This window comes from Squalius cephalus, assembly GCF_949319135.1.
Source record: "Squalius cephalus genome assembly, chromosome: 5".
NCBI lineage: Eukaryota > Metazoa > Chordata > Actinopteri > Cypriniformes > Leuciscidae > Squalius > Squalius cephalus.
Window position 1 is genome coordinate 27,053,688 of NC_137126.1, and position 16,145 is coordinate 27,069,832.

The 16,145-nt window shown below is 36.0% G+C and overlaps 1 protein-coding gene across 2 annotated transcripts in view; it reads right to left on the minus strand.

Annotated features, from left to right (window-relative positions):
• The window catches only part of fras1 (Fraser extracellular matrix complex subunit 1), a 124,708-nt gene extending 108,651 nt beyond the window's left edge, over positions 1-16,057 (minus strand). For both annotated transcript variants that reach the window (XM_079871597.1, XM_079871596.1), the window contains exons 1-2: positions 15,590-16,057; positions 14,630-14,661 (exon numbers count right to left, since the gene is read on the minus strand). In XM_079871597.1, coding sequence (XP_079727723.1) covers positions 14,630-14,661; positions 15,590-15,656 — 99 coding nt within the window. In that variant the 5' untranslated portion in view covers positions 15,657-16,057. The remainder of the gene's footprint in view (positions 1-14,629; positions 14,662-15,589) is intronic.
• Positions 16,058-16,145: the final 88 nt, after the last annotated feature.

Below are 16,145 nucleotides of genomic sequence, written 5' to 3' on the forward strand. Positions count from 1 at the left end.
TCAGTGATTCTTGCATACAGGCTGAAGTAGAGGGCTGGTGGAATCTCTCTAACCCCCTTCTCTTTGTTTAGTTGGGAGAAAAACACTGGTTACCAAACATTTAGTCTTGTCTTTCTCCTGGGGGGCCAAAAAGACAAGGCTTTTGTATATGGCTTAGCTTGAATGCCTCTGGTGCTCATTAATATGGCTTTGTCATGGCATGACTCTAGGGCAGGGGTGGAATTGTTAAACCTGTCTGATTGTTAAACCTTGACTGAGCTCCTGATTGACCATGACTCCCATCATCGTGACGGAGAAGGTAAGTTGGAAGAAAGCTTGTCTAACATTTTTAGGTTAGAACATTTAATATATAGTCCATCGTACATTATTATTGATGCAGTCAAAAACTCTACAACTACTTTGCAACCAGGCCAGAAGCTTTGGCTCAGTTTGGCTAGCTTACGTTATCTGAAACTAAGGGAAATGTTAGTGGGTATGGGAAGGAATGAAGATGTATTTCTTCATTTTATTTTAAATGATATATTATACTACTGTATTAATAGTCTTTCTAGTTACATTAAGGCTACATGTATTAAAGCAGAGTGCTCTGGGTAATATTTTTATAAAATGTGCAACAAACACTTACAACACAAAACACATTTCATAAGCTGGAGTGTGTACTCTTGTGTACACACACATACCTTAATACTCTAATATGTCATCTGTTCACAATGTCCCACCACACAATAAATCATTATACCATTTCGACTAGACACATTCAAAATGCAAAAAGATTTGTTTTTCCAAACTGTTTGGAGCAATTTGTTATATTTTTGTAATTTTTGTAATTTTAAAATATATCATTAAAGAGTATATTTGATGTGATGAATTGCTCTGTCATTTATCAGATTTACCAATTGTTATAATTTCAGTTTGTGCTGGTTAATTATGAACAATGGGTAAAATTGGGGGGCGGGGCTCCATTAGGGCTCCTCCCCTAACCGCATTTGATCTCACGCCAAGCTTTTGATAAAACTTGAGAACCCTGGGATATTAAAAAAGAAATAAAACACAAGAAAGAGATACAATATACAATATCCCATGAAATGCCAATTCTTTGAATGCTAAAACTTTCTTAGTTGCCTTTGTTGCCAATAATTGAATCCTAAAATGAAGAGAAACAAAATTCCCTTTTAGTTTAAAGTTTTTTATTTTATCTATTTGGTCCTATTTTCACAAGTAGGTGATCACTTCTCAAAGCTCTTGGTACAAAACATCAGACTAGACAGTTGTGCCACAGCTAGTTAAAACATTCGGTCTTATTACTAAAACTAAAATGATTTTCTTTCAATTTACAAATTGTAGTATTATTTCAACCTTAAACAATGCTAGATATATAGGGCTGTAAAACGATTAATCGTGATTAATCGCATCCAAAATAAAAGTTTGTGTTTACATAATATATGTGTGTGTACTGTGCATAATTATTTTATATAAATACACACACATGCATGTATATATTTAAGAAAAAAATTATATTTATATATAAAATATTTATATTTATTTAGTATACAAATTATATATATATATATATACGGTATATATAAGCAACTATTTCTTAAATATCGTTTCACAGCCCTAATATTTTCCAAAGTTACCACTGAATTAAATGTCACAATAGTGTAAACTCTTACATGAATTGTAAGTTATTCCTAAATTGAACAATTGAAACATGCTCAAACATATTAAAAACTGTTTTTGATTATGTGTTTGGAGATGTGTTGACAATTTACAACAACTTAAAATAGTACCAAAGCTATTGAAAGAAACTAGCTCATAATTTTTCAAATAAAAGAGAGAAAAAAAAGCCAATTGAAGTGAACGTTTTGCAGAGACAGCCCTCCTGGAACAACTTGTGGTTACATGCCTTGCTCAAAGGCGCAGAACTGATGTTAGGAGATGTAACTTTCTGATTTATAAGTCACTCCATAACCTGACCTAGCCTGGCAAGCCAGACCTACATCAAGATGTTAGGTCTGGCAACTCACCATAGTACGGCTCAATCCGAGGGGCGGGATAAAAGGCTGACTTTCAAATTCACTCTGCACGCAATAGGACAGCGCTTCAACCAACCAGAGCGTTTTCCCAACAGCGGAGCTAACGTTAGTTGATAGATTCAACTTTTGAATCTGGCTGGCAAAACTATGAACACATCTTCCTTTTTTAAGAATGACTTAAGTGCCGTTCTTTGCTTTTTTCTCAAAGAAAAACTTAACTCCAAGTCCTCCAGAGTCGCGGCCAAAGCCGATTCGAAAGACTGTTCGCCAGCAGCAGCAACTCTTCTTTGTTTTCAAGTAGCAGGGAACCATCGCAACTCTGTCGTCATTATGTTAAGCCCGCCCCGCCTACTCTATACACGATATGATTGGCCTGACCCAATTTAGGTTGTTACAGCTCCGAAAGTCAACGGAGAGTTGCTAGACTACCCTGGCTGCAAAATACATTTTGCTGCCGCTAGGGTGCATCTAGATTTCTAGGCTAAACCTGACCCACTGTTTCTATCAATGTCATTTCATACAGAACCACTTTACCCTTTGACTCTAAAGTCCTATATAATATATCAATCCAAACCATAAACAGTGCAGGAAAACAAGTGAATACTGGATAATTTGTGGATTTAGGTTGAGTACATATTTAGCATGGCAGTGGACATCTTATCTGTCTGTTAAAGATTATGATCTCTTTAAACAAGTGTCAGTCAATGCAGTAAAACACTTGTATTCCAGAGGGAGTGTGCTCAATAAAACGTGCCCCTTGACTGCTTACACCTGTCCACCTCCTGACCCATTCCTGAATGACTGGAAAAACAGCAACACAACCCACTTAAAGGTCAATCTTCTACTCTCTGGGTAAAGTGTATTTTGCTTCACAGATCTCAAGATCACTTTATTCATTTTTCAATGTTAAAATCTCATATCCCAGCTTAATATACAGAGATAAATTAGCCTAAGTGATTTGTTGGTCGATTCCCCCTAAAACACTGAGTTAAACCAGTCAGAAACGTCTGTTTAATACAATTAACCCTAAATTGCAAATGTTATTTTTAGCCCCATTCATCTTCTAGGGGAATCTGTGTCTTTTTAGACGCACATATGCATTTTAGGGTTTAAAAAGAACGAAAACTTTTTTACTTTCGACATTTAAAGCCAACACCAGGGTGCTTCGTATAGGCAAACCTCTAACGTGATCAGTGCAGTAATGTACAAGCATGGTTAATGGCAGAGACTCTGTGATCCTCACACATAATGTAGGATGAAGTAGAAGTGGGTGAAAGCTCTGCTCTCTCATTATCACTCCCTTTCCATGGAACAGTTGTAAAGAAACACTGGGTACCAAAAGCTAAATCTTACCTCAGGAGGGACAAAAAGAGGAGGCTTTTGTATATGGCTTATCTTGAGTGCCTCTGGTACTCATTAATATGGCTTTGTTTTGGTATGACTTAAGGGCAGAGAGTGGAACGTCTGTCAGGTTGTTAAAACCAATTTAGGCTCTGAACTACTGCTTGACCATGAATGGTGAATGTTTCTTATGTGGATACCCTAAAAGGGACATTGAATAAGACATCTCTATGACATTGAGGTAAAGTTAAACAAATTCGCATTGACATGAAATGTGTCAGTTTCCTTGCACCACTGCTGTTGAATCAGCACCACATCGATATAAAGCATTATAATTAACAATAATAAGTTGTGAACGAACTGCAAGTTATGTCCATTTCAAAAAGAAGAAAGTTTTGTGTGTCTATGCACCGTTCACAAATCAGAGGTTGATAAGATTTTTAATATTTTTAACTCCCCGCCAGCACCAGCATTTTTGATAATTTTCACAAAATTTTCATGGCCCCTAGAATATTTTGTTGCATGAATATCTGAACATACAATGTATCATAAGAAAGAACAGAGAACAAAAATATTTTATTCTAGTTTCATGCATTCTATTTTTATCAATATTTGTAAGTTTCATAAAAAAAGCAACATTTTGAACAAAAAGTTAGGAAAATTGCGTATTTGTCAAATATTTTTTTCGGATCAGATTCAGAACAACTTTGCACAGTTGTTACCTCTTCATGGGTTTGACAATTCATTTTGTTAGGCAGTTTTGATTTATATGTTTAATGTTTATGATCACATAGCTTACATGTGCATAAATAATGCTTCTTTTGCTTGTTTCTGCTGCTTCTTCTTCACTTGATTTTGGATCTGGAATTTCTGTACTATTTCAGAAGATGAGTAATAGCGGCCCCTATAGTATAAAAGTGAAAACAATGGCGGGGAAAGAGTTAAAAGAAGTCAAGGCTGCATTTATTTGATACAAAATACAGTAAAAAAACTGTTGTAAAATATTATATATAACTGTTTTCTTTTTTTAAATATTTTAAAATGTAGTTTATTCCTGGGATAGCAAAGCTGAATTTCAGCAGCCATTACTCCAGTCAAGCTTAAAATAGCATTATTTATTTGAAATCAAAATCTACTGTAACATTATAAATGTCTTTGTCACTTTTGATCAATTTACGCTTTCTTGATGTATCAATCAGAATGAACAATTTCTTTAAAAAAATAAAAATAAAAATAAAAAAAAATAAAGAAAAAGAAAATTTACTGACCCCAAACTTATGTATGTATGACATGACTCAATAAGCTACTCCATGAAAGTATTTGAAAGGAATGACACACCTGGATCACACCTGGATCAAGCTTATCAAAGTGAACGTGTTGTCAGACTTACCCAGGAGAAAAGAGCACAGTAGTTCTTCAGCACTCACTTGAGTGAAAGCTTGAACGCTTTCACTGCATTGATCATTTCAGCAACATTTGGAGAAACCAAGTATATCAAAGTAAAACTTCTAACAAGGTTTTGAATCTTTGGTCCCCAACCATTATTTGAACTAGGCCTACTCTATGAAGCCCTAAAGCAGGTAAAGGAACGGAAATACAAATCTTCAATAAATTAATTACATTTCCCATAAACGTTATCAGCTTCCCTTTACTGCGTTGATCATACAAAACTGTAATTTTCGCCCATAGCCTGTAAAATGACAAAACAGTCAAAGCTAATGACAGATCAGCACTTCCCTCTGAAAATACCTTCAAGGATTTCCCTCCCCTTCCGTACCTCTCTTTTTTCACAATCTTTCCGCTGCAAATTACAGTTTTCCCCATTAAGAGGCAAAGCAGACTCTATCCAGGTGTTTTGCACTACTAACAATAACTGTCATGGCACCTGAACAGAGAGAGGCTAAGTGTAGTGTTCGTTTGATGTTACTACGGATGACAGGAGAGGAGAAGAGGAAAAGACAGGTGGTGAGGCAAAGACAGCCGTTGGATAACCACAGGGAACGCAAAGAAATTGAGCATTAGCTGTCTCACAGCGCTGTCTATCTGTAAATCATTCCGTAGTACAGAGACTGGCCATTATTAGCCAACCCTCGACCGGGGAGTAAAGACAGACGACACAAAGAACAAGAGCATTCCTTTCAATGGAGAGACATCGTGAGAGAGCTGTGCCAAAGAGAAAGAGAATATCAAAGGAAAGAGAATGAATCTTCCATTATAGTCAGTGGCAGTGAGTTGCCTGAACTAGACTAATCTTTTATGATTATGATTACATTACAGACCTTGATGTTCACCTTGATGGAAAACAGTCAATTTGTCAAAGGAGACATGTTAAAGATGCATGTTAATACTAAACTTAAAAAAAAAAAAAAAATCTGAATTTGAGAAAACTCAAAACATGAGGCAAGGACCTTTACTTTTTTGAGTACACTCAACTCAACATCTGGAAAAATGTGTTCTATCAACTTAACAATTAAGGTTGGTACAGTGCTATGCATAAGTTTAGACACCCATGCTAAAGTTGACTAAAAAGAGGAATAAAAAATCATCTTTTGGAAATTGAACTTAATGCCTTAATTAAAAAAAATAGGAAAAATCCAACCTTTAAGGACACCAATTTTCTTTGTGAATGAATAATGTATCGTAAATAAATAAATGTTCTTCCTTAAAATACAGGGTGCATAAGTTTGGACACCCCTGTGTTAAATTCCCATAGAGGCAGGCAGATTTTGATTTTTAAGTATTTTTTTTAATTTATTTTTTTAGGATACTATGCATCCTGATAAAGTTCCCTTGGCCTTTGGAATTAAAATAGCCCCACATCATCACATAGCCTTCACCATACCTAGAGATTGGCATGGTTTTATTTCAGTTAGCCTAATAGCTGGTTTGATTTGCATTGAGAGATGATCTTATGGAAAGTACTCCATGCCAATGTATGTGCTTTCTTAAAACAATACTCTATAAACTCTTAAATGATTGTTTTAATTTGTGGATCCAAGTTCAATAAGCTTGTGTTTAAAGTTAAGCTGAGTATAAACATTACATAACAATGATGTAGAACTTTCTTAGTTTAACGTGTGTGACAGTTTATTGAGAAAACTGAAAAGGTTAGAGTTACATCTGTACACCAAAATAGGTAGTAGATACTCGTTGAAATGGAAGAAACTTCAAACTCTCTAATGCTGACTTGAAACATAACTTTAACAACAAATTATAATCAAAAACACAACATACAGAGCTAAAACATCTATTCATTCTGAATCAGAAATATTTGTGTCATCATCACATGCACCAAAAATAGTGCAACATCGGTGGTCAAACTGAGCATGTTCAGCAGTCTGTTAGTTGGACTCTTACCACAAAAACTTGACATTATATTCATGCTGTTAATAATTTAAAGTTACTCACTTAATGGCTTAAAATGTACTTTATTATTTTTTTCATAATGTCAACTTTTTCTACAATTGATGCAGGTAACCAATCCAATTATTCATTTTTTGGTAGCAAATAAGCAATATATTGGCAGATATTAGATATTAATCTACATGAGATGTCGATCATAAACAGTGAAAAACAACTTTGGTAACACTTTAGTTTAGGGTCCAATTCTCTCTATAAACTAGTTGCTTATTAGAATGCATATTACTAGGACATTGGCTGTTTATTCTAGTAATTAGCAGTTTATTGAGGCAAAAGTCGTAGTTTATAATTAGTTAATGGTGAGAATTGGACCCTAATCTAAAGTGTGACCACTACTTTTTCTTTACTATTCAACAATCATTTGGCCACTGAAAAAAAAAAAAAAAAAAAAAAGGTCTTATGATCAACTTTCTTTTAAAAAAACAAATATGAGAAGAAATTCCTGTGTGCCATGGATAAAATAATAATAATTTTAATTTAATAATAATTTTTATTCAGAGAATTTCCAAAATTTGGACAGCCAGAAATAATCTCATATTTAACAACCAATATCAATGCGACTGCTAATATACTGTAATTCCAGGTATTGGCGCAATTTGTCCTGGCTGGCCACTTGTATGTATCTAGATCTGATCACCTGATACATAAATACCAGGTGTAAACAATTCCAACTTGTCTAACTTTATTTATCCCATTAGCAATGTGAAAACTGGAGGGGAAAACACAGTTCCAGTGGGTTTGGCTGTTGACCTGAGCTTGCAGGTGATGAGCTTTGAACTGATGAGATTAATTATGTCTGTGGATCCCTGTGTGTGGAGGGCGGTGAACAATCAGAGGGGTTTGTTTACTTTGCCTGACTGCTACAAATGTAAGCACACTTTGCTGACTCGGTTCCGCATAAGAAAGAGGGTGGAGGCCATCTGCTATTTGCAGCAGACAAGATAAAGAATGCCTGTGTCTAAAGGGAAGGCAAAAAGCACGACCCCGAGCACATGTAATTACCTTCTATTAATATACCCACAGGTTTGTTTGTAGGCATCTAGACATGACTGAGAAGCAGGGGCTTCAGGGATTAATGAGCAAACCGCTGCTAAAAAGACCCTCTGACTTCAACCCGAGCGAGGCACAACTATAGTTCAACTGAGGACAAGCTTTGATCTTAGTTCTTTTTTTTTTCCCCAAGACAGATTGTGTAGCCGAGCATTTAATATCCTAAACTTTGAAAAGTTTAATGGTAAAAGAAAACTGGAGGAATCTTCATATAAAATGTGGATATTAAATACTTCCATACAATTAACTAGTAAGTGAGCCAAAGGCAGTTCCACAACAAAGAGAATGATACTGGTTAATTCCCTAATGAGTTCAACTTGTTTTTTTGCTACAGTCAGTCACACATTACACACTTCCTGTCGAGGTTTGACCCTCACACTATAGTGTTGCTTACAAAAAGGTCCATGGTGTAAAGGTCAATAACCTTAGCCATCACTTAACCCACCTACTCCATTGTGTTGATATGAACCCCCCACGTCTCTTTAATTCTCATCCAACTCTTAAAAAAACACCCTGGGAGTCTTTTTGATGGGGGAGGAGGTCTAACATGGTTCCTTATGAGATAAAATGTGGAAATTAAAATGTATAAATATAGATTTAAAAATAAGGTGAAATATACTCAACCGTTCAAAGGTTTGGAGTACTTTTTTTTTTTTTTTAAGAAATGTATACTTTTATTCTGCAATATCATGGTTTCAACCAAAATATTAAGCAGCATGTTATAGATGTAAAATGTAATAATGTTTCTTGAGCTCCGAATCAGATTATTATAATGATTTCTGAAGGATTGTGTGAGCAGTGGCTGCTAAAAAATGCAGCTTTTCCATTACAGGAAGAAATTGCATTTTAGAATATTTTAAAAGGGAAAACAGCTACTTTAAATTGTAAAAATCTTTCATAATATTACTTTTTACTGTAAATAAAACAAAGAAACAAGTAAATTCCTGGATGAACAAAAGAACTTGTGAATGGTAGTATAAATTAATAATTGCGAATACAAGACAACTCAGATTCTTCTAAATAATTTCATAAAAAGCTTCTCACAAAATGACCAAAACACCCACACTCCATTATATAACAGAAAAGACAAACTAACAAGTAAACATTGACAATGAATGAACCCTTTTAAAATGCTTCAGATGCTTAAGACAATGTCACAAGTACAGTATGGTGCAATCAATCTAAAAGCTCAAAAGAATTGAACAGATTTCTCATCTCTCAAGTATCAGCTGCACTTCGTAAAAGCCAATAAACCACCTTATCAGACCAGCAAAGAAATATATTATTACAGTATACACACACACACAATGCAACTCATAATACATATACACAATTATGCATCCGCTCAATGTTTTTACCACAACAAACTTTAAAGACAATGTGAATGACACTAAACGGTGTAAATGATTGACTCTGAAATGTTTTATCTTTTGATTGCAGTGCATATGTTATCCGTACTTATATTTAAAGACCAATCCCGCTATTAAAGGAGTTAAAGTTGAATTATGGAGCATTGAAAGAGTCTGTCATGTGTTTGCTTTCTAATTCCCCATCATTTAAAATGGGACTTGATGATAAGGGGCCATTCATGAGGTGGATTAATATTTCCACAAGAGACACCAGAGTTTCCACTCAACACTCTGAAAAGAAGCTTTGTAATAAAATTCCAAGACACAATCAAGATAAGAATCTCGCACCTTCATTTTTATCACAAATCACGGATAAATTACTCTCATAAATGCCAGCCTGGATTGAAATGATGCTGATTATAAGCTATTCATTTTGTTGCATGAACCTGCCAGGGGCTTGCCTCAAGTTAAGTTCATTATCAAACGCTGCTAAAGAACGTGGAATTGGAAGATAGTTTCGTTGGCTGAGGCTTGATGTTAGATCCCCTCTTATCAGTTGGGACTTTTGCCAAGACCTGTAGATTTGATGTGTGAAGATCTCTTTGTACCAGCATAACAAGTGCAAACTCAGTCCCGACGTCTTGTGCGGCAGGCCACACGGTGGAAGCTTTGTTTTGCCACTGAACAGGAGAACATGAGCAAAAACCAAAATTAGGCACTTGAGGGTGGAGAAGGCTGGAGCCTGTCTGGCTGTCTTTCCCCAGGCTACCATCTTTCCGCACCTCAGTCGTTTCACCTCCGCTTGTCTCCATGGAATTCACAGAGGGAGTCATGTTTAAAAACACAACAGAAACAATAGCAAGATGAAGTCACAGATGTGCAGACAACCACACGGAGATGCTGAATAACTTCCGATGTGAGATTTTTTTCCAAAAAGTTTCTCATCAAGACTTTATGAGTCTTTCACCCTCAAATTGACCTTTGAAATTTGCCCTGTCAGTTCATCTTGCACTACAGTATTCCTCCATTTCTGAAACCTCCAGCTTTTGGTGGATCAGCATGGGATGAAATTGTAGTGCATGAAGTGTTGAATCCAAATGTCGAATTGAATCAAGTCTGAACATGTATTATTCTTACTGCCAGAGACTGCACTTAAGGGAGAGTGACGGGTAGCCGAACTCAAGAGTTATCTTCTGGAGTTCATTGCAAGAACTTTCTCATGACATCTCACAGTATGCTGAACTCCCAGCTAGAGTAAAATTTTAATCTGAGAAAAACTAAAACTCAAACCACAGTAGCCTAAGGTAAAAAATTGCTAATTTGACAAAAACATCCATCCATCCATATCTATATCCATCTACATTCAAACTTCAAGGCTTCTAAAGAATTTTCAAAACTTTCAAGCCCCTGTCAAGCCAACATTCAATGTTTGTTTTACAAACTTTGCTTTTTTTTAAACCTAAAAAACTTTGTACTGAATTTCAATTAACTTACATTCTTCTTCCTTACATTCCAATCTGAATTGCAATTCTATATCCTATTTGCTACCTCAATTGAAATTCAACTTATTGAAATTCAATTGGAATTTAAAAAGCAATCTCAGTTCAATTCTGAAAACCTTCATCTCTCCTATCGGGCAAATAATTCACTCAAAAATTAAACGTTTGTCATCATTCACTCATCATCAATCTGTTACAAACACATATGAATGTCTTTCCTCTGTGAAACATGAAAGAAGTTTTTTTTTTTTTTTTTAATACAATGGAAGTCAATGGTCACCAAAACTGTTTGGTTACCAACAATCTTCAAAATATCTTCATTTGTGTTGCGCAGAGGAAGGAAAGTCACGCAAGTTTGCAATTACGTCTGTTTGGCCATCATGGCCACAAGTAAGGTAAAATGTGCCTCCGTTTAACTTTTTACGTGGCGAGAGAGAGATTGCTTGGAGAAAATGTTCTTGACCACATTTCTAACATAAACATTAGACAAAAGTTAGTTGTTCCTGTGAGGTCATGTTTAAGAATGCACACTATACCAATCTGTCCACAGCAATAGACAAGATGCAAACACGCTTCAGCTTAGAGCTGTAAGATAATCACTTGGAATGAACTGAGGAACAAAAGGCGATGACCTTCAGACAAACAACTCAGAAAAGGCACCATCAAGCAAGAACTAGCTGTTTGCAGAGGTTTTAGACAGTTCTGGCAGTCTGGCGTGCTTCTCTACTAGTCAAGCAGGGTGTTTGCTTTAAGCAAGTCTATGTGCATGCTTGAAGAACAAAAACTGTGCTCTAAGATATTCCTGGATCCAGGAATTTAAAGACTGCTAAGCCACTTTTTAAAAACTCCCTCTGTGCTCTGTACCCAAATGGTTTGTCATATTGCTGTTTAGCTTGATAAGTGGGACAAAATTGTATGTGTTCAATGGGCCAGAAAGGGGATTAAAGCCAGTTTGTTACCTAAAGGCCTGCTGGATTACCCACAAAAGCCATGTGAAGTTATCCACAACAGGAAACCCGCGGAACTAACTGACTTATTAATGTAGCATGAATAAAATCAGGCCCTGCCTACTACAAATGATATACCGCCCTATTTGTTTGACTAAATAAAATCCAACAGTGAATAAAAAGGTTTGTGACTGCTTCCAACAGAGATGATCAATTCTATGAAGTAGATACTTGTCATCTTCATGTTTGGATGCATGTTTCACAAGTCTGCAGGATTAGGGTTCAACTTCAGATTTAGTTGCATTGAGACATAATGAAACAGGTCAAGTATTAAGTGACCTGTATCGTTAAACAGATTCTATGTGAAAATCAGAAAAACACAATAATGAGGCTTAAAATGGGGAGAACCTCCGTGAGCCTTAAGGTCATGAAGCCTAGGGCTTTATCCTCTGAAAAATATGGCTACCACACTAAAAAACATCATGGGTGGCATGGGTGAATGGGACATTCTCTATTTAATAACCCAGCACAATCGTATTTACATAGCATGTGATCTGGTAAAATTGCAAAATAAAACCCCTAAACAAGATACGGAGAAATGGTTCAAATCTTATTTACAAGACAGTAAGTAGTTAATTTCCAAATTCCTCAATCCCAATAATCTTCAAATATTTTACTCCAATTAATTCCTATTTGACTTCCAAGAAAATTATAGATATGTTTTAATGAACTAAATACTTTATTTTAAACCAATCAAACAGCCAAAATCTGTCATTTTAGGGGTCTGTGTTTAGACAGTTGAATTCTCGAGTTGCCCTACATTTCGATTGCTTGGAGGCGGACTACTTGCAACGCAAGGAATTTGTGCTCCAGGGCACGAGTGATATGTTTAGATGTGGTGATGTACCTTATTTCAGAATGTGCTGCTGAATAGAAAGGGTGAGAGCTATTGCAATGCATCTCATTCATCTTTATACTGTATTATTGCAAGGACTCTTCACAGTAAAAATGCACAAAACTGCTGTTTTCTGCCATTTTTTGCTAAAACGAAATTAACACTCCTGAGAAGTCTGCATCTGTCATTTCACCTGCTGTTTTATTGAATACTCTCCGCTTTTGAAGGCTGAAGTAGCAGAGTTAAAAATAATGATAGAAAAACTTTAGACCAACTGCCAAATAACCCTCAACAGGCTCTTCAGATTACATATACATGCTCACCTTCATGGCACTGCTACACACAACAACTGGTTAGTTTCTGACACCATAAAAAATGAGAAAAAATGTATATACACTACCATTCAAAAGTTTTTTTTTTTTTTTTTTAAGAATTATCTTATGCACCATTTATTTGATCAAAAATACAGTAAAAACACAAATAATGTGAAATATTATTATCCTTTAAAATAATTTTCTATTTTAATACATTTTAAAATGTAATTTACTGCGTGATGGCAAAGCTGAATTTTCAGCATCATTACTCCAGTCTTCAGTGTCACATGATCCTTCAGAAATCATTCTAATATGATTATTTGGTGCTCAGAAAACATTGATTATTATTATTATCAATGTTGAAAACAGTTGTGTTGCTTACTTGTGGAAGCCATAATACATTTTTTAACATTCTTTTATGAATAAGAGAGTTCAAAGGAACAGCATTTATTTGAAATATAGATTTCTTTTTATAAATGTCTTAAAATTGACTTTTGATCCATTTAAAGCAACCTTGCAGAATAAAAGTATTTGCCTTCAAACAAAACTTTTACTGATCCCAAACCTTTAAAAGGTAGTGTGTACCTTTACTTTCCATTGCTATCATCAAACAAAGGGTTAAAAAGCTGACACAAAACACATAATTAGCTGAACTGAAGAAAGCTATACAAGTATACAGAATTCTTAATCTTATTTCTAATACAACAAGAAACTAAATAAACCAAAAAGACCAATTAGCTATACGTTTTGACAGGGTTTAACCATTCACTTAACTGGTGCTTTGATTTGCTAACGACTTCTGAAAAGAGTTTGGAGCCATAATTGCAACTTAAATCCTGTCTTTTTTGTCTTATATCAGGACACTTGGGCTCCTTGTCCAGGTGTTTTGGCTGACTTTTCTTTTGAACTTCAAAGAGCCTCTTCCTGACTCCCTCCAGCATGTCTCCACCTGCCCATGACTGTCTTTCCAACCCGCTCCCCATTTTCCCCACAAAGCCTCTTGAATCCCAGGAGGAGCAGAGTTTTAGGGAAAAATGCGCATACCATTCACTTCCATTCTCAGTTCTCAGGGCAGTGAAGGAGGGAATCCTGCTGCTGTGTTTACACTGCTTTTAATTACTGTCATTACACAATAGCAGAGACCAAGATGTGTCATTATTTCACATTAAACCGTGAAGAAAACCTGTTGTGCACCACAGTTCCACATATGAAGCTTGTGTGAAGCAGGTATTTTCTCTTGTAATGACAAGAAAGTGTCTTTGCACTCAAAATGTTACTATTCCTGCAAGTAATCATGGATGAAGTATAAAATTACACACACACGTTAACATACAAACCATTAGTTCTGCAAAGGGAACAACAAAAGGGCAATCTTATCATTCACAAATGCAAAATGAATGGGAATCTGAGAGGTGTCTTACAATTTCTAAGCTGTAAAAGAGAGACCTAAATATAAGGTTTCTTTCCATTTCTCAAGGTGCACAATCTAGACCATCTCCTTCTCAGCACCATTCACAAAGTCAGCATGTTTATTATTTATAAGGCATTTCTCCTCAAATATATCTGTAGCGACTGTGAGACCTATTTTTACTGATACTTTACTAGGCGACTCATTTCAATGTCAGTGCTGTGATAATGGGCAACTAAATAATTAAAGACACTATGTCTGATTTGCATAAATGGACCAGGATTATTGCTTAAAGCCCCAGATCTCAACACAAGTACATTAATGCTCAGAATAAAAGGGAGCGAAAACAAGAGGAGGAATGGATACGTACCGCAAACAATGCGCCTTGATGGACACATGCTCCTGTGGATGGAGAAAATGAGGTGAACAAGGGTGGAAGAGGATCAATACATCAGCTTTCACTAGCAGGCCAAATAACAAGTTCATTATTACTTGTGGACAAATGTCACAGTCATGGCAATCATGTGTCTGACAATGTCTTGGACATTCATAAATGCCCGTATCACCCAATTTGAGAGAACACAAAAGATTGTCACACAGTTCATTAATGAAATGTAACGTTTTACTCTCAAAAGCAGTAAAGAGAAAAGGATGTCAGTCAACAGGTTTTAATCATTCTTGATCCGTTTTAAAAGTTTGACATTCATTTGCCATGTTAACAGATACAGGTGGGAACTAAAATACACTTAGCCTAATGCATAACAATGTAGCTAAACTGTATTCATTTATAGGCATCGGGCAAGGGAATAAATGTATTTAAGATATGAAACAGCATTACATTGCATGCAGATAATCGTGAAAACATGGTCCAGAAACTTTTTTTTTTTTAAGATTTAAGTAGGATGTCTATGTTAAGTTTTACTTCTCAAAGAAAGCCTACTTCCGTCAGGATACACTTTCATCTTGAAAACCAATCATGTTGACTGTAAATCAACTTCTCAATAACTAGTGTGTTATAGTGAATTCACGCAAATGCATCACAAGTTGATGTAGGAAGATTCAGATAGAGAGATCCGTACAGGATGCGGACGCAGTTTCATAAACAGCATCACTAAGACTAGTCATTCAGTTATTTAATAGTAGCCTATAATAGGACCCTGTATTGCGCATTGCTATTTTATTGCATTCCCATGCGCACCTACAGGAGAACTGATTTATACACATTTGTAAATCTATTTTATTCAACTAACCGCGCTTATTTGCAGCTCTTACCTATAGAAGGCAACACATTTTCAACTGAATTCAGTAAAATCACGGTAATAACACCAACCTTCTGCTCCGGGGGAGATGGTGATAAATCCAATTAAAACGGTTAGAAGGATCCAAATAGGACCCATATTCACTTTAGAACCTGTGTTAATCCAAAATGCTCAAAAATACAGTCGCTTTAAGTTGAATGTGAATTAGAACGCATCATCGTTTCTTTCCCGAGGACTCGAATCATTCAGCAGCGCCTGAGCTGGAAGTCTTGCAGAGAGTCGGTCTCGTTACTGGGAAGCATCCAGACCAGTGCGCACTCCAGCGAAACTTCCTCACAGAAAGCAGTTCCTATACGAAAACCCTGCCTCTTAAAAGTACGGGGCCATAGCAAAGACAACTTGAACGCGAGTAATTACAGAGGAACACGCATTTAACGACCACTGAGCGTTCGAGCTGCTCTTTAAAGTGAGTTATTGGAGACACGACCAGCTGCGTTCACGAGTTGAGAAACCCCCTCCTCCGTCACCTCTACCACTGTGGGAACAAAACCTGTGGCCATCAAAGCTTTGACGTGGATTGGGTTTTGTGGTGGTCTTCTGTTAATGCGTTTTTTTTTTTTTTTTTTT